This window comes from Grampus griseus (genome assembly GCF_964374135.1).
Source record: "Grampus griseus genome assembly, chromosome: 1".
Classification (NCBI taxonomy): Eukaryota; Metazoa; Chordata; class Mammalia; order Artiodactyla; family Delphinidae; genus Grampus; species Grampus griseus.
Window position 1 is genome coordinate 97,569,360 of NC_139017.1, and position 25,040 is coordinate 97,594,399.

Here is a 25,040-nt window from a genome sequence, read left to right on the forward strand (position 1 = left end):
TTTTTTTATTGCCTTACACATTGCCTATATAATTCCCAGTCCTGTAAGTGTACTTTTTAAAATAACAACTTTATTGAGATATAATTCATATCCCATACAATTTGCCAATGTAAAGTGCACAGTTCAGTGATGGTGAATAAATTTGCAGAGTTACAATCGTTACCACAATCAAATTGAGCATATTTTTATCATCCCAAAATGAAACTGTATACCCATTAGCAGCTGTTTTCCATTTCTTTTCAGATTCCCAGTCATAGGCAATTATCAATCTGCTTTGTCTCTTTGGTTTTGCCTATTCTACATATTTTCTATAAATGGAATCATATAATGTGTAGTCTTTTGTGAATGGCTTATTTCACTTAGCGTAATATTTTCAAGGTTCAGCCATGTCGTAGCATTTATCATTACTTCATTACTTTTTATTGCCAAATAACGTCGATTATATGGATATACAACATTTTTTTTTAGCCTTTCATCAGTTGATGATCAGTTGAGTTGTTTTCATTTTAGCCATTAGGAATAATACTGCCATGGACATTAGTGTACAAAGTTTTACATAGATATATGTTGTGAATTTTCTTGGGTGTACACCGAAGAGTGAAATTGCTGAATCTCATGGTAACTTTACTTTTAAAACTTATGAGGAACTGCCAAACTATTTTTTAAAGCAGCGACATCATTTTCCAATCCCATCAGTAGCTTATGAGAGTTCCAATTTCTTCACATCTTTGCCAACACTTTTCACTGTATGTCTTTTCAACTATAGCCCACTAAGCAGGTGAGAAGTGATATTTCATTGTCATTTTGGCTAGCATTTCCCTGATAGATGATGTTGAGTGTCATTTCTTATGCTTTTTGGCCATTTATATGTTTCTGGAGAAATGTTTATACTAATACTTTGCTCGTTTTAATTGGGGCTATTTGTTTGTTATTAGTGAGTTGTAAATATTCTTCACATATTCAAGATGCAAATTTCTTATCATGTATGGTTTTCTCCTGTTCTGGTTTTCTTTTAACTTTTCTGATGGCATCCTTTTAATTTTGATGAAATCCAATTTATCTATATTTTTGCTGTTGCTTGTGCATTGTTGTCATATCTAAAAACCATTGCCTAATCCAAGGTCCTGAAGATTTGCTCCAATGTTGTCTTCTAAGAGTTTTATAAATTTAGCTCTAAAATTTAGATCTATCATCCATTGTTAGTTAACTTTTATGTACAGTGTAAGGTAGAGTCTCAACTTAATCCTTTTGCATGTGGAATTTGGTTATTACAGTATCACTTGTTGAAGAGAATGTTCTTTACCTATTGAATTGTCTTGGAACCCTTTTAAAAATCAGTTGGGGCTTCCCTGGTGGCACAGTGGTTGAGAGTCCGCCTGCCGATGCAGGGGACACGGGTTCGTGCCCCGGTCCGGGAAGATACCACATGCCGCGGAGCGGCTGGGCCCGTGAGCCATGGCTGCTGAGCCTGCGCGTCCGGAGCCTGTGCTCCGCAACGGGAGAGGGCCACAACAGTGAGAGGCCTGCGTACCGCCAAAAAAAAAAAAAAATCAGTTGAACATATTGGGTTGGCCAAAAAGTCATTCGGGTTCCAAGTGTATTGAAGAAACATTTACATGTGTCAGTTGTGACTGTTGGTTTCTAAGAAGACCAATACTCCATTGAGCAATACTCCATTGTATACTATGTCTTCTTTATCCATTCATCTGTCGATGGACATCCGGGTTGCCTCCACATCCCAACTTTTGTAAATAATGCTGCTATGAACATGGGGTGCATGTAATCCTTCGAATGGTGTTTTCGTTTTCTTCATATATATGCCCAGGAGTGGAATGGCTGAACCACATGGTAGTTCTGTTTTTGGTTTTTTGAGGAACCTCCATACCGTTTTCCACAGTGGCTACATCAATTAACATTCCCACCAACAGTACACAATGATTTCCTTTTCCCAGACAGAGGTTTGAGGGCCTGAAATAAGGTGGTAAGCACAGAAATGGAGTGGAGAGACAGATCTGAGAATAAGAGAAATATTGTTAAACCACCATGAATGCTGTTAAAACCATGCATTTAGATCTATTTTAAAATGTTTTACTTAGTTATGGAATGTCAGTTTGATTCTTTTTTAACAGATTACAATATTCTAATTATATTTTTATTGTTTCATCTATTTTGTGTGTCTTTTTAGACTGAATTTTTATTAAAATTAATTTAAAGTTTTCATCTGCTAACTTTACTTTCTGGATCACCTTGCGGTCTGCTTCATTTATTTATTTGTTTTTCTGATCGTCAGGGATTTAGTTCTGTCTTTTCTTATGCCTAGAAATTTTTTATTTAGTGCCGGACATCTTATATAAGATGATTGGTGTTAAAACTTAAATAAAGACCTGGTAAAGTTCTAGAAATATAGTAAAGAGTCAATAAATAGTAAAGATGATTGTTGTTTATTATCATCAGTATTTTATATAGGAATTTGTATTTATGATTGAAGTTAGTTATGGAAGCAATGTATGTGTTTTCGAAGACCTTCAAAAGTACTTTAAACAAAAGCCAAAAGAAAAACAAATGCATTTGTTTCATATTGTTAAATATGTTCTACCATCTCTTTTTTAAAAAGTATTTTTAGAGTATTTTTATATTTATTAAAAAATTGTGAAGATGGTACAGAGAATTTCCATACAAAGTTTCACCTACTATTAACATCTAACATTGTATAGCACATTTATTACAATTAATGAAACATTATTAATATATTATTATTAACTAAAGTTTATAGTTTCTTCAGATTTCCTTTGTTTTCACCTCATGCCCTTTTTCTGATCCAGGATCCTGTCCAAAATAACAGATTACATTTAGTTGTCACATCTCCTTAGGGACCTCTTGACTGTTACAGCTTCTCAAAATTTTCCTTAGTTTTGACAAAATACTTGACAGCTTTGAGGAATACTGGTCAGGCCCAATATTTTAATTTTCATTAGAGGAAAACATTCTTCTGAAATATTCAGCTTATTATTTAGTAAATGATGATGTAGTTGTATAATTTATGAACACGTCGGGTTCCAAAAATAATTTTTTTAACATCTTTATTGGAGTATAATTGCTTTACAATGTTGTGTTAGTTTCTGCTGTATAACAAAGTGAATCAGCTATACGCATAGGTGTATCCCCATATCCCCTCCCTCTTGCATCTCCCTCCCACCCTCCTTATCCCACCCCTCTAGGTGGTCACAAGGCACCGAGCTGATGCCCCTGTGCTATGCAGCTGCTTCCCGCTAGCTATCTATTTTACATTTAGTAGTGTATATATGTCAATGTTACTCTCTCACTTCGTCGCAGCTTACCCTTCACCCCCCCCGTGTCCTCAAGTCCATTCTCTATGTCTGTGTCTTTATTCCTGTCCTGCCCCAAGGTTCATCAAAACAATTTTTTTTTTAGATTCCATATATATGTGTTAGCATACAGTATTTGTTTTTCTCTTTCTGACTTCACTCTGTATGACAGACTCTAGGTCCATACACCTCACTACAAATAACTCAATTTCGTTTCTTTTTCTGGCAGAGTAATTAATATTCCATTGTATACATGTGCCACATCTTCTTTATCCATTTATCTGTCGATGGACACTTAACGTTGCTTCCATGTCCTGGCTATTGTAAATAGTGCTGCAGTGAACATTGTGGTACATGACTCATGGTTTTCTCAGGGTATATGCCCAGTAGTGGGATTGCTGGGTCATATGGCAGTTCTCTTTTTAGTCCAGAAATCCTTTTTTTAAAAATTATTAATTAATTAATTAATTTATTTATGGCTGCGTTGGGTCTTCATTGCTGCCCGCAGGCTGTCTATAGTTGCAGCGAGTGGGGGCTACTCTTTGTTGCGGTGTGTGGGTTTCTCATTGTGGTGGCTTCTCATGTTGTGGAGCATGGGCTCTAGGCGCATGGACTTCAGTTGTTGTGGCTCACGGGCTCTAGAGTGCAGGCTCAGTAGTTGTGGCGCACGGGCTTAGTTGCTCTGCGGCATGTGGGATCTTACTGGACCAGGGATCGAACCCGTGTCCCCTGCATTGGCAGGCGGATTCTTAACCACTGCGCCACCAGGGAAGTCCCTAGAAATTCTTAATGAAACGTAAAGGATTCTAAGCTAATCTATAATAGTCAAATGTGTGGAAGGGAGCGATTAGGGATGAACTTGTTAAGGTTTAGTCCTGTATAATGAGTTTCGTCTGCATATTTGGTTAATAGGATGTTACTGAAGGAGGATAGTCAACAAAGAGTGTCACAGTACATAGTATCCATGGACAGGCCAGAAGAAATGAAGGGAAATAGAGCCCTGGTTGCTTTTAATTTAGTTAAATGGAGGATAACCTGGATAACCTGAGCATAATCTTTTTTTTTTTTCTTAAGGTTTAGATTTTAAGCTTGTTCAAGTAATCTACCTAACTAATCTTTGTTAAAACTGAAAATAAATATTTATAGCAGGATAGAGTTAGATGCCTTGTGAAAGAAAAATAGTTATAGAACATTCATATTTTAAATTTCGACTACCAAAATTATTCATTTATTAATATGATGTATATTGAATACTCCTATATATTACTTTGCTAATAATTGCTTTATAGCTCCTGATGATGGTAAACAGTATTATAACCTCTGCATCTTATACATATATTGATTTCAATCCAATAATCTAATAGAAAAAAATAGGTCATAATTTGAATGTTTAAAAGGTACATTGTTACATAAGAAAATTTTATTTTATTTTATTTTTGCAGAACTATTATGGAGCTGCTAAGATGATTTTTTCTGATAACCCACTTGGTCTGACCTGTGGAATGGTATGTCCAACTTCTGATCTTTGTGTAGGTGGATGCAATTTATATGCCACAGAAGAGGGACCAATTAATATTGGTGGATTGCAACAGTTTGCTACTGAGGTATGTAAGATGTATACATTGTTTCCCTCCCCCCAAAGCACAAAAATCTTAAAATAACTTTAATTCTTGATGCTTTGTTGATATCCAATATTTTTAGTGTGATAATACAGGTAAAGTGAAAGTGTTTTGTGCCATAAACAGTATTTTTATTCAACAACTTGGCTTCAAAAATGAAATTTTCTAAAACCATATGTCAATTTAATTGTAATCCCAGAAGGTTATTAAAAAACTTTCACTGAAAATTATATAAAGTGGAGGATCTGAAAATGGGATATATTCATTAACTTTACATTGGAGTATGGCTAGGAGCCCTCATTATGAAAAGACTATCTTGCTTAACTGATTCTTTTTCCAGAAACTGTCTTTAATCTTTACAGCTTGAAATAATGCATCAGTATTCTTCTGTAATATTTTTTGAGTAATAGAGATTGTAGAATTATCAAACACCCTGAAACTGAATAATATTCTTTAACATTAGCTTTTGTGAATTTATGGATTAAAAGCCGGTGTGTTATTTGAATGCAAATTTATAATAAAGTAATATGAAAACATTTTGTCCCTATTTATCCTATAAGTTTGGGCCATGTCTTTTTCTTTTATGAATCCTTTTTAAATGACTTTGATTCTCTGGGACATCTTATTCTCTCTGGGGTCTCCTTTTTGGAGTCAACTACCAGGTCAATTCCCATGTATCATTTAAATGACCAGCTTATATGGAGGTTCCAGTAAAATTTTGTAATCCTTGGTGTCCAGTTGGCTAGAATACCAAATTAAATGCCTGTCAACACTAGATTTTTAGTTAATGACTTCCCTGTCTGATTTTGTCAACTTAAACGCAATATATTCTTTCTTTTTAGGACCCTTCCCATAGTATCCCTCAAGCTTAAATTTCACTTTGCTTTTAGTAATAAATCAGGGTTATTCCCTTCCTGCTTTCTGACAGGTTAATTCTAAGGAAGGGCTCCTGGGAATGAGAAAATAGAAACAATTTGAGGTTGTGAGTTGTTGCAATAAATTCTTGGATTTAATTTCTTTTCCTACCAAATTCAAAATTGCACTAGGCTTACCTGACCAGTGCAAGGTATGATCTTTACAACCTGAGAAAATCCTTAGTTGATGGAGAAGATTCACTTGAATTCTTCCACATTTTTCTTTGGGGACTCATTGCCTCTTCATTAAAACAGGGCAAGCTTGCAAGGATGTAGTAAGTAAAAGGTCACATAACATGTATACGAACTAACACTGCATTTCAAAACAAGATGAGTTAAAATAATATTGTTAGTTTGTCAGTGACCTGACAACAGAGAGGGAGAAGGCGAAAGGGGGAGAGTGATAAGGAAAGGGGAGGAGAGGGGGAGAGAGAGAGAGAGAGAGAGAGAGAGAGAGAGCACGGGAGAGAGGAAACAGAGAGAGGGAGAGAAAGGGAAACACCATTCCTCGGAGAACTCTCACTTGGTTTTAATGAGGTTACTATCACTGCTTTCCAAAGCAGTCTGTTTATTTAAGACATAGCATAGATTAGAATGGCATTAAAATTATTTTAAGTGACTCATGGAATTTAGATAGGAATGTATCTTATTACATTCCATTTTTACTTTGTATTACTGTGTCTTCAAATATATCTATCAAATCATAAATAAAAATCTCCCAGTGGAACTATATAGAAAAGCTTTCCATTCATTTTTTTTTTTTTTTTTTAAGTTGACTACTTAGGGCAAGTTATTGTAGAGAGTTCTGTGAAAGGGTTGTTTACTTAAATTTACCCAACTCTCATAGTTGTGAAGGTAAGCAGAAACAGACTCACAGATATAGAAAACAAACTTGTGGTTACCAAAGGAGAGAGGGAATGGGGGGGACAAATTAGGGGTGTGGAATTAACAAACTACCATGTATAAAATAGATAAGCAGCAAGGATATACTATATAGCACAGGGAATTACACTCATTATCTTGTAATAACCTAAAATGGAGTATAATCTGCAAAATACTGAATCACTATGCTGTACACCTGAAACTAACACTAAATCAACTACACTTCAATTAAAAAAATAAGCAAAATACAATGAACTAATTGACTTCCAGTGAAAAGAAAAAGTATAAATATTTTAAATAATATTAAAATAAAATATTAATTATAAATAACAGTATACAAAATACTATTATTCTTTCAAACTACTAAACTATTGACGTGAATACTTAAGTCAAAGTGGAACATGATGCAAATAATTTCATGTTTTGGTTGTTTGATAAAGCAATGATTGATTTTTGACCTTTAAAGAAATATAAATCTATTTTTCAGCCAAATTAAGCAAAGGTTAGGAAAGCAGAGTAAAATAGTATGATATTTTTCAAAATTGTTTTTCCTATAACTTATAAGTGATTTTTAAAATATCAACTCTGTAGTCTGCCGTTATCATTTAAATCCATATCTTACACCTTTCCATTTGAACATGGGCATATGATTTGGAGGGACTGTGGTAGAAAAGGAATAAATCACACAAAGGATAGCATGAGGAGAATCAGGAGACCAGCTACTCAGCTACTTTCTTTTGGTCCTGTATTGTCAGTCCTTTGCTGTCCTCACATCTGCAGTGACCTTGCTTCATACACTTTTGTGTGCTTGTGGGACAGACAGGCTACAGGGTGATTCCAAATCTCTCTTGGAGGCAGTTTTTCCTAGTTCAGTTAGGTATAATACTAGTGCTTCAATAAAACAATTTTGGAAATAATAGTTTGCCATGGATTTTCTTATCAATTTCATCAGGGTCTTAAAAATTTCTCTACAAAAATGTAACACTTGAAAATTTTATTTTAAAATGTGTTTGATCATTTCGTTGAAGTTTTAAGAAATCATGTGTTTATCACATTTAATAAACCAACTAGACTCTCATTACCTCTCAAATTTAACTAATGAATTGTTGCAAAAAGATAGTGAAATAAGAATGCATCTTTCTACTCATTTCTAAAGTTTGAAAAACAACTATAAGTAGATAATTAGCTGCATGTCAAATCACTTCCCTTTTACTGATGTTAAAGAGTTTTAGAGACAATTTAGAAAAATTAAAATTGAAAGTCCAAGGTTCTAAAGTTTGACTCTAAATCTTAAAGTGAATGAGGTTCAGAGGATTAGTACTTAAGATTGCTTCCTCAATTATGAATTTTTAGGAATACATTAGATTATGAAATTGGTATCTAAAAACTATATTTTTCCGAGTAAATGTTTTATGAGATTATTTTAATACCCATTACATATACTGTTTTGTGTGGCATATACTTCTTGACACTGTACTTTTAGTTTACTTTTCATATTTTCAGTTAAGAATGGAACTGACAAACGGAATTCCAGACTAAATCAGGTGACTCACTGAGAACAGAATTACTCTTTAGATTTTTCTCTAATTGTATCTCTCAGCAGGTTTTTTATATCACCTCTCATTTGTAATACCCAGTTCTTAGCCCACCATCATATACCATTTATATACCATCATATACTATTTGTGTTTATTTCTATGTTTTATTGAGTAGGCACAGTTGAAATCAAATTGACAAGTGCTTATAATATAATAAAAAAATACACTGATATGATTCAAGCAGCCAGGTATTATGAGGCTACATTAAGTAACCTAGTAAAATTACTTAAATGACATCAATATTTATATTTTGTTAAATGCTGCAATAAATACTTTAAAGAATTGTGAATGAACATGAATACTTGAGTTAGTGATTATTTTAATAGGACAAATATTATTTCTACCATATATTCATCTTGAACATGGAGTCACTGAAAGCCTTAAACTTTTGCCTTCTACAGGTATATTGGAGTAGAATATAGACACACATACACTAATAAATAATAGAGTATTGCATGTCCTCTCTCAAATAATGTTTTTTTTTTGATGCATCCCATCTATCAAATAGATAAGTAGAGAACAAATAAAAAATTTAGGTGCAGTCCTCATATTAAAATCAATTATTAAGAAAAAGTACATAAATTGAAATATGAGATTGGATATACTCTGTGTGTTATGTCGATTGCTTTATAAATCAGTTAATAAAACAAATGACCGAGATACTTTGGAAAGTGAATGAGAACACTATTAATAATTAATTCAGGGCAACAGAAACAAACCAGGACTATACCAGGAAAACTGGCTTGTATAAACACCCAGTGTATTAAGCTCTCACTAGGTAAGGATTCAGTTAATCAAACAAACATTGATTGAACATTGATTAGAATTAAGTGTTGTTGTAGGCTGCTTCTACATACTACATGTCCTGAGAAACATTGTAGTTTCTCAGGAAATAATACAAACCAACAATGAAATTTCATAACAAACTTGATAAGGCATATGCATTTACATTAGCATCCTTGGACTAATAATTCAACCTTCATTATTATTATTATTTTTTGTTAAATGGTTTATTTGAGATTTTTCTTGTTTCTTGAGGTAGGCTTGTATAGCTATAAACTTCCCTCTTAGAACTGCTTTTGCTGCATCCCATAGGTTTTGGATCGTCATGTTTTCATTGTCATTTGTCTCTAGGTATTTTTTGATTTCCTCTTTGATTTCTTCAGTGATCTCTTGGTTATTTAGTAACGTTTAGCTTCCATGTGTTTGTGTTTTTTACGTTTCTTCCCCTGTAATTGATTTCTAATCTCATAGCATTGTGGTCAGAAAAGATGCTTGATATGATTTCAATTTTTTTAAATTTACTGAGGCTTGATTTGTGACCCAAGATATGATCTATCCTGGAGACTATTCTGTGCACACTTGAGAAGAAAGTGTAATCTGCTGTTTTTCGGTGGAACGTCCTATAAATATCAACTAAATCTACCTGGTCTATCATGTCATTTAAAGCTTCTGTTTCCTCATTTATTTTCATTTTAGATGATCTGTCCATTGGTGTATGTGAGGTGTTAAAGTCCCCCACTATTATTGTGTTACTGTCAATTTTCTCTTTTATATCTGTTAGCAGTTGCCTTATGTATTGAGGTGCTCGTATGTTGGGTGCATATATATTTATAATTGTTATATCTTCTTCTTGGATTGATCCCTTGATCATTATGTAGTGTCCTTCCTTGTCTCTTGTAACATTCTTTATTTTAAAGTAATTTTATCTGATATGAGTATTCTACTCCAGCTTTCTTTTGATTTCCATTTGCATGGAATATCTTTTTCCATTCCCTCACTTTCAGTCTGTTATGTGTCCCTAGTTTTGAAGTGGGTCTCCTGTAGACAGCACATATATGGGTCTTGTTTTTGTATCCATTCAGCAAGCCTGTGCCTTTTGGTTGGAGCATTTAATCCATTCACGTTTAAGGTAATTATCGTTATGTATGTTCCTATGACCATTTTCTTAATTGTTTTGGGTTTGTTTTTGTAAGTTCTTTTCTTCTCTTGTGTTTCCCACTTAGAGAAGTTCCTTTAGTATTTGTTGTAGAGCTGGTTTGGTGGTGCTGAATTCTCTTAGCTTTTGCTTGTCTGTAAAGCTTTTGATTTCTCCATTGAATCTGAATGAGATCCTTGCTGGGTAGAGTAATCTTGGTTGTAGGTTCTTCCCTTTCATCACTTTAAGTATATTATGCCACTCCCTTCTGGCTTGTAGAGTTTCTGCTGAGAAATCAGCTGTTAACCTTATGGGAGTTCCCTTATATGTTATTTGTCATTTTTCCCTTGCTGCTTTCAATAATTTTTCTTTGTCTTTAATTTTTGCCAATTTGATTACTATGTTTCTCGGCGTGTTTCTCCTTGGGTTTATCCTGTATGGGACTCTCTGCACTTCCTGGACTTGGGTGGCTATTTTCTTTCCCATGTTAGGGAAGTTTTCAACTATAATCTCTTCAAATATTTTCTCTGGTCTTTTCTCTCTCTCTTCTCCTTCTGGGACCCCTATAATGTGAATGTTGTTGCATTTAATGTTGTCCCAGAGTTCTCTTAGGCTGTCTTCATTTCTTTTCATTCTTTTTTCTTTATTCTGTTCCACAGCAGTGAATTCCACCATTCTGTCTTCCAGGTCACTTATCTGTTCTTCTGCCTCAGTTATTCTGCTATTGATTCCTTCTAGTGTAGTTTTCATTTCAGTTATTGTATTGTTCATCTCTGTTTGTTTGTTCTTTAATTCTTCTAGGTCTTTGTGAAATGTTTCTTGCATCTTCTTGATCTTTGCCTCCATTCTTTTTCTGAGGTCCTGTATCATCTTCACTATCATTATTCTGAATTCTTTTTCTGGAAGGTTGCCTATGTCCACTTCATTTAGTTGTTTTTCTGGGGTTTTATCTTGTTCCTTCATCTGGTACTTAGCCCTCTGCCTTTTCATCTTTTCTGTCTTTCTGTGAATGTGGTTTTTGTTCCACAGGCTGCAGGATTGTAGTTCTTCTTGCATCTGCTGTCTCCCCTCTCTAATCTTCATTAATTTTTGATATTTGGTTTTGGAGATGATTAGACCTTAGTACAAAGGATAGGATCAGGTAGGGGGAAAACGTAGCATCATAATACTCCATACTTGCATAGCACTTCAATGCTTTTTTATAATATCTCACTTTAAAATGTTGAAAAACAACCATTAAGACATGTAAACTAGCCAATGTTTTTCCCATTTGGGGCATGAGGAAACCAAGGATCAAAATGATTAGAAAATCATAGTTTGTTAAACAAACTCCTTTAGCCCTGGACAATGTTAGGTACTTTACTTAGAACTTGACTGATACTCAAAATAACCCTCTAGGTAAATGTTATCACCCTCATTTTTTTGTATGAGTAACAAGAGACTTACACAAATTCACATGTAATAAAGGGCAGATCCAGAGTACAAAGCATCTAATTCCCATTATTTCACAAACTGTCACTTGTCCCGCCTAATGTTATAAGTCATTGATACAAAGTCAATGTAAACTTGGGTTTTCTGGCTGCAGGCTCACAGAGTTACACCTTGTTGACTCAGCCACAAATACCTCAGTCACTGTACCTTACAAGTCACAAAATGAGGTCACTGTACCTCATTTTCTGGTAGATATGAAGCAACTATATTAAAATAGGTTGTGTAAGACCAACACATATGGCTTAGTTGTTTTCTTTATTTATATATGTTACCAGGAAGCTTTTGTTTTTTCTTTTCTTCTTGCCATTGAAGGATTATTATACAGCCAGTAGTCAGGTTTCATGGGGTCTGAGATGATAAACTTTGGGTTCCTTCTTTGAAGAATTACACAAAAGTACTGCTACAAATTTAAATGCAGGGCCTTGGAAGGGACCCGTGCAATTGAGAGCCCTGAAGTTTAAGCTTTTACCTAAAGTTTTATATTAATTAGGAAAACCTAAGCCTGATTTTGTGATAACTGGTCTATAAGTACATTTAAGAATGAGTCTAACACATTTATGATACAGTTTGGCAAACTGGTCAATAAGATCTGCTAGTTCATGTGTATAATCTAAGATATATTACCATGATAATGGATGATAACCAATATTTATGGCTAATGCCTTTTGCAGTTCATCTATAAATAGAATATGGATTAGCGAATAGTTGTTAGATTTGATGACATTTCACACTTGCCTTATTGTCCCAAACTTGTATCATCTTTGAATAAAATTTCTCCATACCACTCCTATTTGAAAAAAAGTGTTATCAATAGTTTGTGAATACTGTTCATAGAAAAGAAAAAAAAGTATTTCTGAGAGAAATAAGAAGTACATGAAAGATATGCATTAAAGAGTAATAAAATCAATGGTTTGTATAAATGAAATCAAGAGGGCTGCTCTTGGGGATGCAAACACAAGTAATGCCTGTACAGGCTTCATTTGTGTCTCTCCTTTTGGTCTTAATGCAATGATTAATAGAAAGGAATAATGTCTTGATAAAGATATTGGTAAATATTTGACATTCTTTTCCAAAAATCTTTAGAGATCTATTAAACATACTCAGTGTGGGGTTGGGGAGTGAGATGAATTTGGGGAGTGAGATGAATTTGGAGATTGGAATTGACATATATACACTCTTGATACTATGTATAAAGTAGATAACTAATGAGAACCTACTGTATAGCACAGGAAGTCTACGCAGTGCTCTGTGGTGACCTAAATGGGAAGGAAATCCAAAAAAGAGGGGATATATGTATACATATAGCTGATTCACTTTGCTGTACAGTAGAAACTAACACAACATTGTAAAGCAACTATACTCCAGTAAAAATTAAAAAAAAATACTCAGTGCTGGCACAATGATGAATAATTAAACCTGCAGGATGGATAGATAGTTAGATGATTTTCATCATAACATTTTAGTTTGTCTTATAACTATATATTAGTATCTGGAGTTTTAACACATAAAAATACATTCAGAGATTTGGGGCAATAACATTGAAATTTACCGAAATCACATGGTTATTAAGATTTACTATTAATGTTTTATGAATTTTTGTTTATAAGTTCAAATATATATACTCTTGTGGGCACCTTACAGTGTAGAAGGATGGACTTTCATTCGTTTGAATCTTAGCAACTTAAAAATATGTGTTTTTTTTGCAGATATATTTGATGAGTAGTAGTATAAAGTAGCACAAAGCAGTAATAGTGTATCAGCATGAATCACTTGTAAGAGCCATTATGCTGGGAGTTAAAATTTAAATACCCGTTTGCTCCAAAGCGTAACTATAAATGAAATATAATAAGCACACAAGAAAAGTTAATAGCTGAACTAACAAGGAAGATAAATACCTTTTGGGGCCAGAAATGGTATAGAAATATTCAACAGTAAACAGGGGACTTGGGCCACTGTCTCCTAGGCTCTGCATAAGCAAACAATCAATCAGGGGCTGCTGGGGAGTTTGACTGGTGTGGGATAATAAGTACCAAAAACATTATGCATCATAGAGGATTGGATTTACCTAACCCTGGTAGAAAGTTTTAAAAAAAATAGATGCAGGGCTAGGGCTTATATGAAGCTACAAAGATAAGCAATGAGAGCTGTGCCCCAGTGTTTTGGGCATGTGCCTAGTGGCCCAGTAACTTGCTTCTGTGTTATCTCTAAATATCACCTGGGGACTGGAGCCCTGGGCTTCCAGTTAGAGACCTGTTTCTGCAGTGGGGTAGAGGGAGAGGAGTGATGCTGGGTGGAGGCCATCGTGTACTGTACATAAGAAGCAAGAGGGTAAGTGCAAAGACAGAAAACTTTGTCTCAGAATAAGTCTGGAACAAAAAGTCCAAAGCCACATTGAAAAAGCTAATGCTGCCAGTGATAATCAAAAGACTCAACCTATAGATGATTTTGTCCTAATGAAACCAAATACTACCATAATCAGACCTTTAAAACAAATAGAAAATAATATCCATAAAAATAAGGTAAAATTATGAAAAAAACCCAATGAATTTGGTATGAAAAATAGTTGATTGGAAATATTCACTGTAGTAAAAATACCAGTAAAAAGTTAAATTTAGAAATGGAATAGAAAGAGATTGGTGAAGAGCAGCCTTAAGGCAGTTATGGTAGAGAATTTTCCAAAAGAAAGAAAAGATGTAAGCCCCTCTATTAGACACACGATTATAATATTGTGAAATACCAAAGATCTCAAAAGAAGCAGCTTCCAGAAAAAGAGAAAACAGATTACTTTAAAACCAAACAACATTTAGACTGACCCCAGACTTTTCATCAGCATCCATAGATGTTAGAAGCCAAGAACACTTTTTATAAAGAACTAAGATAAAGAACTGTATTTCTCCCTTAACAATACAAGCATGAGTAAAGGTATTTTAAGCATTTAAAATCTAAGGTGACTTATTACTCACCTTGTTATAAGAACTGCTAAAAGTTATTCTTCAGCATGACTGAGACAAACTTGGAATGAAAGAGAGATGTACGAAATGATGGTGAGCAAATAAACCAGAAAAATATGGTGGTAAATAAAATTATTGACTGTAAGGTAATGATAACAACTCATTTTGGGGTGTTAAAAAAGATAGAGATAAAATTTTATATAAAATTGACAAGGAAGGTGTTTGAGGTGGGTGTGGTAGAGCACAGTTAAGGGTGGTAAGGGCCTTTTGTGTTGGGAGGAGAGAGATACTTGATATCTCTCTTCAATGTTTTAAAAACATTGAAATATCTATGTTAAAAATTAAAAGATAATCACAAAAAAGTGTAGAAATACCACCTGTAACTTCTAAGAAATCATAGAATCAAGGAGGGGTGGGTGGGTAGAAAACTTAATCCAGTGAGAGACAGGAAAGGAAAAATAAAAAATGAGAGAGAGAAGCAAATACAAAATATGGTAAACAGGAAACACAGAACAGATAGTAGAAATACATACAAATATATAATTAATCATAATAACATATTTATTAAGTTTACTTATTAAAACATAAGTGGCTTTATTATGGATTAAAAATAAGTACTCCAAACAGCTATATGATGTTTAAAAGAGAAAGACCTTATCAGATAACTTGAAAATAAGGTGGTTGAAAAAAGCAATACCTTGCAAGATAGTAACCATAAAAAAGTTAGTGTAGTCATATTCATATGTAACAAAAGTGGAATTTTAGGGAAAGTGTACTAGTAAAAATAAAGAGAAAAACAATTAATGAAAAGAAGAATAAATGTCTTAAAAGTATAAAATTCATAAACTTACATATACATTACAATATGGCCTTACTCAAAATTTGTAAGATTTTTTGAATAAAGTTTATTAGATTGATTTGATAAATCCAGAAAGGTTCCTGTACCCAACTAATATAGAGTGAGTGCATATAGATATATATGAGTGTGGACATATATGTATATATTGTTTCCAAATAAATACATACAGACTGCACTTTTCTGCAACACAACTAAATTAGAAATCAAAAATAAAAATATTGTCAAAATGAAGGTAATAGCAACAAATTTAAAACACACATTTGTAAATAGCTCATGGGTTAAAGAGGTTATCACAATAGAAATTATAAAATATTTAGACCTGAATGACACAATTTCCATTGACAACCTGTAAAATGTAGCTGAAGCCATTTTTACATGAAAATTTATTGTGTTAAGTGTATATAACAGAAGAGATAAAGATTATATATAAGTAAGCAGGTTTCATTTCAAGAAGCTAGAGAGAGAGGAAACAGGTGGAGGAGGGATGTGTTGGTGGTAGATGTGGAAAAAGGAGAAGAAAGAAACTGAAAATAATAGAAAAATAATGAAATAGAACATGAGAGCAAAAATAATGGTGATCTACAAAGAAAACCTGGCTCTTTGAAAATAGTTTAGTAAATGATTATCTGGCATATCACATAACAACCAGTACATTTCAATTATGGCTGCCTTCTAATTACTGTTCTTTTATTATTTTATTGACCTGCTTATAAGTAGTTAACCATTACTGCTGTTTCTAGAAAAATCATATTAAAAATCAGTTGAAGCTGATAGGATGGGGGAATGATCTCTCCAGTCTACCATGCCTCTATCACTCTCTGTTGCCTCCCTGCTCTCTTTTTGTCCCTAGCAAGCTGTAGCGTGGATTGCCTGACCCCCGGCAGCTTTATTTTCCAACTCCAGCAATGAACACATATTTGAGTGACTAACTAGGTAGTAGGCAGTGTCTGGGTGCTAAGGATACAGTGATGAACAAGATAGGAATGATACTAGCCCTCAGGGAGCTTATTGCCTAGTGAGAAAGACAATAAAGCAAGCAAATTACAATGAAGTGCGGAGAGGGGGCAGTCAGACAATACTGTGGGAGCCAGTAGCTAGGAACCCTAACAGATAGTCTAGCAGGGAGGGGAAGCTGAGTTGAGAAAGTGAAATTTAAACCGAATCCTGAAAGGTGTTCACCAAGTATGGTAAAGTTGGGAGTGGGTGAGAATTCAAGGCACAGAGAACAGCATGAGCAAATTCTGAAGGCAAATGAGTGTTTGCACTGATTTAGTTTGAACCTACATATGATTTTGGATCAGTAAAGTTGCTCATAACCAAAGTACACACACCTATGTTTTCTAATTGTATTTTGTCAACTTAACTATTCAATTCAGTTGTAGCCTTAAATCACAAATAGAACATATAGTTTAATCATAATAAAACTATGAACTATAATGTAGAATAATAAGTTAGGAATCAGTTCTGCTGTCTATAAAATGAGCAATGATACCTAACTTTAAAGATTTTTAGGGCTGGAGATATAAATGTTAAGCACCTACGTGAGTGCCTTATAAAGAGAAAGCATTAATCCCGGGAGGTTATCATCATTGATTTATTCAATCTTCACAATAAATTGTTGAAGTAATTATTACTCTCTTAATTTTAGAGCTGACATTTAGAGAGGTGAAATCCTCTCCACAATAACATGTGTCATTTTTTTAAGATTTGGCTAAGGCGTTATCTTTCTTCCCCTCTGGGATAACATTTCTTTCTCACCAGCTCCAACAGCACCATGTATAAAAATGAACCCTACACATGGACAGATTGCATTGTAATAATTTTTCTATATTTAAGACATATGAGTACTCTGTTACCCAGGGAACTACTTACTGGAAGGTCTGTGTTTGTCTTATTCATACTAGTATAGAGGGCACATAAAGATATTTACCAAATTAAGGTGGAAATTTAATGGAACAGAATATTCTGATTTCAAATTACACAGTATTTTTACCATGCCAGCGATGTCTCACAATAATGTCTATTTTAATAATAACATAATGAAACAACATTTTTTAAGAATCACTAATGCATTAATAATTTTGATAACTAAAAATTTGCCATAGCATGAAATTTTCCTTATTTCTCATGTGTTTGAAACACAGTTCCCACTTTTGGTGTCCCTTGTTTAATTGTGATGAAGAAACTGTCAGACAGCCCAAGAATATTTCTTTTCTAAGGATGAGTGCGGTGAATAGTATGTACTCAGTACTTCCTTTGACTTCTTTCACAAAAGGAAGCAAGTTACAAAGAAAATTACATAGAAGCATCTCCTAGAAGGCATGTAATTTGAGGTAACTTACTTTTGGATGCACAAATAACAATCTCTTTCCATTTAAGCATTCAAAAGGTAACCAGACTGTCATATTGCTAATTAATTAACTCAAAGAAACTGAAACCAGCAAAATGAAAACCAATGTATTTTTTTTAAGGTTTCTCTTAGACCTAAACTGATGAAATAGTATCTCTTTAGAAATGACCAGAAATTATGTTTTTTTCTATAATAAAATCAAGTTAAATACTTGCAAAAATATAAAACTCTTATGGGATATGTTGAATACAACTAACCTTTTACAATATATCCTTCAACTAGTGGAGATATTCTGAAATATCCAAGAAAACTTTGTCATGATTCCCCTATAATTTATAGCTGCTATTGCTTGGTTTTTAAGAACAAGTAGAGTAATTGAGGAAGAAATATAGCTACCAAATATCTGTGTTTATTTCCATTAAGTACCATTTTAGAAAGTAAGAAATATTTAAATGAGTAAAAGGATACTCTCCAATTAGAATCAGTAAATATCTTTGCATTTACTATGTTATGTCCTTTTCCATTTAGAGAGCACTGCATAATTATTAGACAATTATACTGTTTCTGTCTCCAGAATGTGAGGAAGCTTGGGGGAATATTAGATGGCCCCTCTCTGTGTCTCAGTCTTTGCATTTTTAAAATCAGGATAATTTCTCCCTTGCCTCAAAATAATATGAAAATTATGGGGAAAATGCTAGTAAAGTCAATATGGAGTGATGAAAGAAATGCACTTCTCAGATGAGTGAAAAGTCAGAAATCACAGGGCGATTATACAAGGAAATCTATTTAAAATGTTCCTCAAGATTATTCACTTACAAATAACCTATAAATAACCATCCTTTTGTATCACTGAGGAAGAACTGCGTGTGTTACTCATTTGTTGAAATGAGTAACTATCACTGGAGTTCAGGAATTTTGAAATTAATCAAAATCTTGCTGGATGCCTACTATGTGGTACAATTCTACTGTGCCCTGGCATTCAGAGAAACCCTCAGATTAGGTTTACATGTATTAACTCATTTAATCCTCATATTAGCCCTATGAGATAGATATTATTAACCCCACTTTACAGTTTGAGGAGACTGAAGCATGGAGATGTTAAAACACTTATTCAATACTGTACACCGTGAGAATGATGGAGGTCATGACTCAACCCCAAGAGCATAATTTTAAAGCCAGACCTCTAAACATGTTGCGTTTGTGATGAAGTTTACAAAATTTCATTCAAATATTCAGTTCATCAGAAACTACCAAGGTTGATGCACCCTACTATAAAACTAAGGGGGAAAATCCAGTGCAATAATAATTTACAAATAACAGAACAAAACTGACTCATCTTCAGTTTATGAGTCCATTTTTGCTCACCTGTTCAAATTACTGTTAAGTACAGTTATTTAGTTTTCAATTTTAATTTTGAATTTTTTTCTTTTCTAAAATTTCTTTTTTTTTTTAAACAAATTCAAGTTTCCTGGTGAAGTTCACATTCTTATGTATTTTTTGAACATGTTCATTATAGTTATTCTAAAGTCTATCTTTGATAACTACACTTACTGGATTATGTATGCATATCTTTATGTTTTCTGAGTTATTGGCAGTTCTTAGTTCTTAGTTAATGAGAGGCCTGGGCTTTTTTGATCAAAAGCCAGGCCTCGTATATGAAAATTTGTAGATGTTGCAGTTGACTTATTATCCTCCACAGAAGGTTCACCCTATCATTTGGGAGGTAGACAGGAGTGAGACCTTATCACCTTCATCTAAATCAGGCTGGGTTACATGTCTTCCTCTGGTTTGCCCCACTTGCAGAGTACAGCCCTCCAGAAGTTTCAGCTGTATGCTAAGGTGTTTACCAGGACTTTTTCTTCTTCAGCTACTCCTGTACTCCAGTTGTTTCTTCTGGCCTCTCAGAGTGCAGAAAGCTCCCTTCTGCTTTACAGAGATTTATTTTGTTTATAAACACTGTGTCTCTCTAGTCCTAGAAAATTAGCTAAAATCTCTCTTTCAGTCTCTTCTGAGCCGTGGTCATCTATCTACAAGATTCCTCACTCTGCTAAGAAGTGGCGAATTCCCTCAGGGTAAAAGTAACTCCTAAACTGTCACCTCACTTCTCTGCTGTTCCCTTTTTTCTGAGATCTTGGCTCCTCTAGTCAGGCTTACTTCAGAGGCTCTCCAGTGCTTCCAACGTATTTTTGAAATGTTATTCTTCAAAAGCTAATCTATCATAACCAGAAGCAGATGTCATAAATTATCTACTGAATGTCTATGTGCCAGGTGAGCGCTCACTGCTGGTTATACAATGGTAACATGTTTCTAAAAATATTTAAAACAAATAGTTAATAAGTTGTATGTGTGTGTTTTTATATATGACATATTCTATGACTCAAGAACTAATGTTCCGCTAACATGGAAACGTGGCACACGTGGTAAATGGTTTCATTAATAGCATACACAATATGATACAGGAGCTTAGAGGAGGAGCATTTAACTTGGACCAGGGCTGGAGTAGGGAAAGCGAGTCAGGAATGCTTCCTAGAGGACCTTAGACAGGAATTTCAAAGATTGAGAAAGAGTTAGTCAAGCGTAGATTGCCATCAGCTTGACCCAGTATAACTTCTAAGTATGCTAATACTTAAAATGTACTGCTTATTTCTATTAAAAGCACAAATGGATTGGAAACATTAAAACTATGTTTGAGGATGTAAAAGTTAGCTTAAAAATGTTAACCATGCCAATTGATTTCTCCGTAGGTGTTCAAAGCAATGAATATCCCACAAATCAGGAGTCATTTTCTGCCTCCCCCAGAAAAAATGCCTGAAGCCTATTCTGCAAAGATTGCTCTTTTGGGTGCTGGGCCTGCAAGTATAAGTTGTGCTTCCTTCTTGGCTCGATTAGGCTACTCTGACATCACTATATTTGAAAAACAAGAATACGTTGGTGGTTTAAGGTAATGCCTACATTTATTTCATGTTCACAGTGTCAAAATTGATGGGGTAAAATGATTATGAACATTGTTGGTTCGTAATCGTATAGGAACTTCAGGCTCACAGATGGTATTTTAAGTGTTCTTTTTCCAAATGCTCAAATTTTGATTTCATTATTCACTTTAAATTTGCAGTTGGCTTTAAGCAATATTTATTTTAAAATTTCTCTGTCTAGTTCTGTGAATTTAAGAGAAATCTCAGCAAAATATTTTATGAATAGAGGAACCAATCATATGAAAGCTTATTTCAGGACTTCCCTGGCTGTCCAGCAGTTAAGACTTCACCTTCGAATGCAGGGGGTGCGGGTTCAATCCCTGGTCAGGGAGCTAACATCACACATGCCTCACGGCCAGAAAAACCAAAAAATAAAACAGAAGCACTATTATAACAAATTCAATAAAGACTTTAAAAAAATGGTCCACATCAAAAAAATCTTTAAAAAAAAAAAGAAAGCTTATTTCACTCCTGTGAATCTTTCCTTTAATGGCGATATATATATGTGAAAATTATGCAAATTAGAGATGGAGACACCAAACTCCACAGAATATTGGATGATTCATTTTGTTGTGTACACAGACGTGCTGTCCTGATCACGTATTTTCATTCTCCAATCTCTTTAAGTTTTGCATTTGATTATAATTATGTTAGAGCATAACATATGTTTAATGTTCCATTAAAATGGAACATAAAAATGTTCCATTTTAATGTACATTTATGCAGTGTTTATCTCATAGATACCATATTATTATTTACTATTAATCAGCATCATTATTAAACCAGGATTCAGTCACATAATCATTTATTCCCATGAAGATTCATACACTGAAATGGAAAATATTCACTTTGTATCTGATTTTCAGAAATTCATATTAAGCTTAGAAATTGGATGGAGTTTGCTTTATTTAAAATAAATGGAACTCTTTAGAATATACAATGAAGAAAAGGCAATCTCTTCAACGACTGATGTTGGGCAACCTGGACAGCTTACATGTAAATCAATGAACTTAAAACACTCACGCCATATAGAAAAATAAACTCAAAATGGTTTAAAGACCTAAATATAAGACATGACACCATAAAAGTCCTACAAGAGAACAGAGGCAAAACATTCTCTGACATAAATCTTAGCAATGTTTTCTTAGATCAGTCTCCCAAGGAAAAAGAAATAAAAACAAAAATAAGCAAATGGGACCTAATCAAACTTAAAAGCTTTTGCACAGCAAAGGAAATCATCAACAAAACAAAAAGACAACCTATGGATTCACAATAAGGAAATGAGGTTTAGGTGAAATAGATTTGGTCATAGAAAATATTTTGAGAACATGTGTTATGTAACACAAATTTAAAGTGTGGTACCTTAGCGTAATAAACTAAAGCAAAGTTCTATCGGAGTATGAGCATCGTGCTTTAAAAAGAATGGAAGGAGGTTGTTACTGGTTAATTCCATTTAGATGAAAGAAACATGAACATATAAGAGCGATTATTTTTTTAGGTTATCTGGGCATTCCACTGATTGTACTAAAGAATTTGTGGCCACAAGGAAGATTTCTTTCAAAACTTTAGATTGTTAAAAGAGCACATATAGAAGAATGAAAGTTTGTTTTTATAAGTACAACAAACTTGGGAAGTAACCATTCCAATTAAATTCCATCTTCTGTCCTTGTATCCCCTTTCTCAATACGCAGTCTTGAGGGTAATCTCCCTCTGTCCCTTCTTCCCTCCTTCCTCCCTTCCTTCCTTCCTTCCTTTTATATTTATTGATCTCCTACTATGTGCTGGTCATTGTCTCAGGCCCTAGAGATACAAAGGTAAATAAAGCAAAGTGCCTGTTCTCATGGGGATCGTATTCTGGTAGTGGGGGGGTAGACAATAAAGCAACAATAAACCAAATATAGAGTATGTCAGGTGTTTATAAATGCATGAGGGGGTTTCAAAAATGGCAGTTTAGTGCTGTCCCTAGAGCATTTGATATATGGAATAGATAATTTTTAAAATATGGTTATCCTCTAGTCTGTACAATAAAATAATCTTCAAAGAGAATTATGTAATAATTGGTGATTGTAATTATTTTTATTCACTCCCATAACACAAAATATTAGCAATTAAAACAAAATAATTTCAATATTAAAGGTATAGTTCACAGTTTCACTATTTTAAAGTTTAAACCCAAGTTAAAAACTTCTGGTCACACAAAATGATAGAATTGAAGTAGATTCATATTGCTTCATGTGTTATCATTTTATCAGTCTCACATCAACTGTTTAAACATTGGAATACGTAGTATTGCAGGGGTGGAGACACATGCTGCCTATGGCCATTGGAATGAGGAATATGCTTGTAGGTGTATCAGCATGTGCCAGTGGTTGCTGTTTAACTGGAGTTCTCCATATTAACTGTTCTGTAGAACTCAGTTTATTAATGAATGGGTAATAAAATTGGGATTATTTAAAGGTTACACATCTTTTTAACATCTTTATTGGAGTATAATTGCTTCACCTTCCATAGCTCAGCTGGTAGAGCAGAAGACTATAGACCTGACACATGTGGATATTTATTTTAAAATCATTTATTACTAAAACTCTGTAGCAACTGAAGCCATTATTTAGAATTTAGATCCACCAAAGAGTTTTTTGGGGGGAGACAGTGTTTAGAATATCACTGACTTGTTGAGAGTTACCTGCTCATGGTGATAATACAAAAAGGCTTATTTTTGTCAGTTTCATAACTTTTTAAATCGTCTGAAAACAGTGTACCTCCTTATTGCCTGCACCTGGACTTGGTGTGATGCTGGTAAAAGAATAGAGTACGAGTATAGGGTTGAGCAGCTCATAGGAAGGAGTTGTCTGAGGACGTATGTTAGGGTGGAGGAACCAAAGTTTAGTTTGGGGTATAAAAAATTTGAGATACCTATTAGACGTCCAAGTGAATATAAAGGTCTGGAATTTAGGTTTGAGGATAAAAATGTGGGTGCCATCACATATGGACGGCATTTAGAGCTCTGAAATGAGGAGGAATTTGCCTGGTATCTGGGGTGGTTAGTGTTCCTGTTGAAGCCTGCTGACACCCCCTCTGCTCCATTGCCCATCCCCTGAACACAGCATGTACACTTTTTTTCCCCTCCTCCCCCTTCTGTTCCTCCTTCCTTATCATTTTCCTCATCTTGAGATGCCTTCACTTGTCTGAAAGCTGATCATATGTCACATTTCACCTGATTATCTCATCTTGCAATAAGCTAATTCTCCTTTGAAACACTCTCGTTCACATTTGGTATTTGATATTTGTCACGTTGTACCATGAGGGGGTGTGTGTGTGTGTGAGTGTGTGTGTGTGTGTGTATCACCCATCTGTCTGCTGACCTCATCCATTGGTGAATATAATTGTGTCATGTTTATAACAATCAATAATTACCTCCTTATCCCCTGCCTACTTGATTATGATCAAATCTAACTCTTTTTAATATCTCACATTACTCTTATTTCCTATAGAAGATGCTTGGAAATGTGATTCTCACACATTTATTCATAACACATGTGCTAAGTAAGTGTGGGCTACAACGCTTTCAGGGCAGTATGTGATTCTAAGCAGAGCTGCTCAAGCCCTAGCAGCCTGGCATTCCATTTGCTCTGCTGGCTACTTCAACTTTCAGAGTTATACTTCCTCCTTGCTCTGGTTTCTTCTTGCTAGGTTGAGAGTGTTCTCCTTTCTTCCTGGTCAGTAGAAAAATTGTTCCTGCTTCATTAACCTGCTGTTTCAGAGCCATATCTTAAATTAGAACCATTGACCTAAACTAGCATCATTTTTTTTACTTACATATCGTATACTTCTATTCAGAACCCATAAAAATCCCAAATCAGAGGAAGGTACTCAGCCTCACAGTGTATCTGTCTGTATTTAGAGACTCACCTTGCTGTGGTTGGTTTATTTAGCTAGAATTTTTGCTTTCGTTTCTAGCCTTCTGAGGACTTTCATCAGATTCCAATGTTAGTCCATTTTCAGTCTCTCTTCTGCAGACCCCCAGGCCTATCAAGACTGGGTGTCTCTTTGTGCCTACTTATATAATCCATACTATTTAAGAATTTTTCTCCTTAGCCTCGGAAGGTACAGGAAGGAAAAAAAAAAATATCCTCTATCCTCTTAGGTCAGTAGTTGCCTTG

At 34.3% G+C, this 25,040-nt stretch overlaps 1 protein-coding gene across 2 annotated transcripts in view; it reads left to right on the top strand.

The window, feature by feature from the left end:
* Nucleotides 1-25,040, top strand: part of DPYD (dihydropyrimidine dehydrogenase) — an 815,412-nt gene that overhangs the window by 215,175 nt on the left and 575,197 nt on the right. For both annotated transcript variants that reach the window (XM_082655551.1, XM_082655550.1), the window contains exons 5-6: nt 4,769-4,930; nt 20,653-20,849. In XM_082655551.1, the coding sequence (XP_082511677.1) occupies nt 4,769-4,930; nt 20,653-20,849 (359 nt within the window). The remainder of the gene's footprint in view (nt 1-4,768; nt 4,931-20,652; nt 20,850-25,040) is intronic.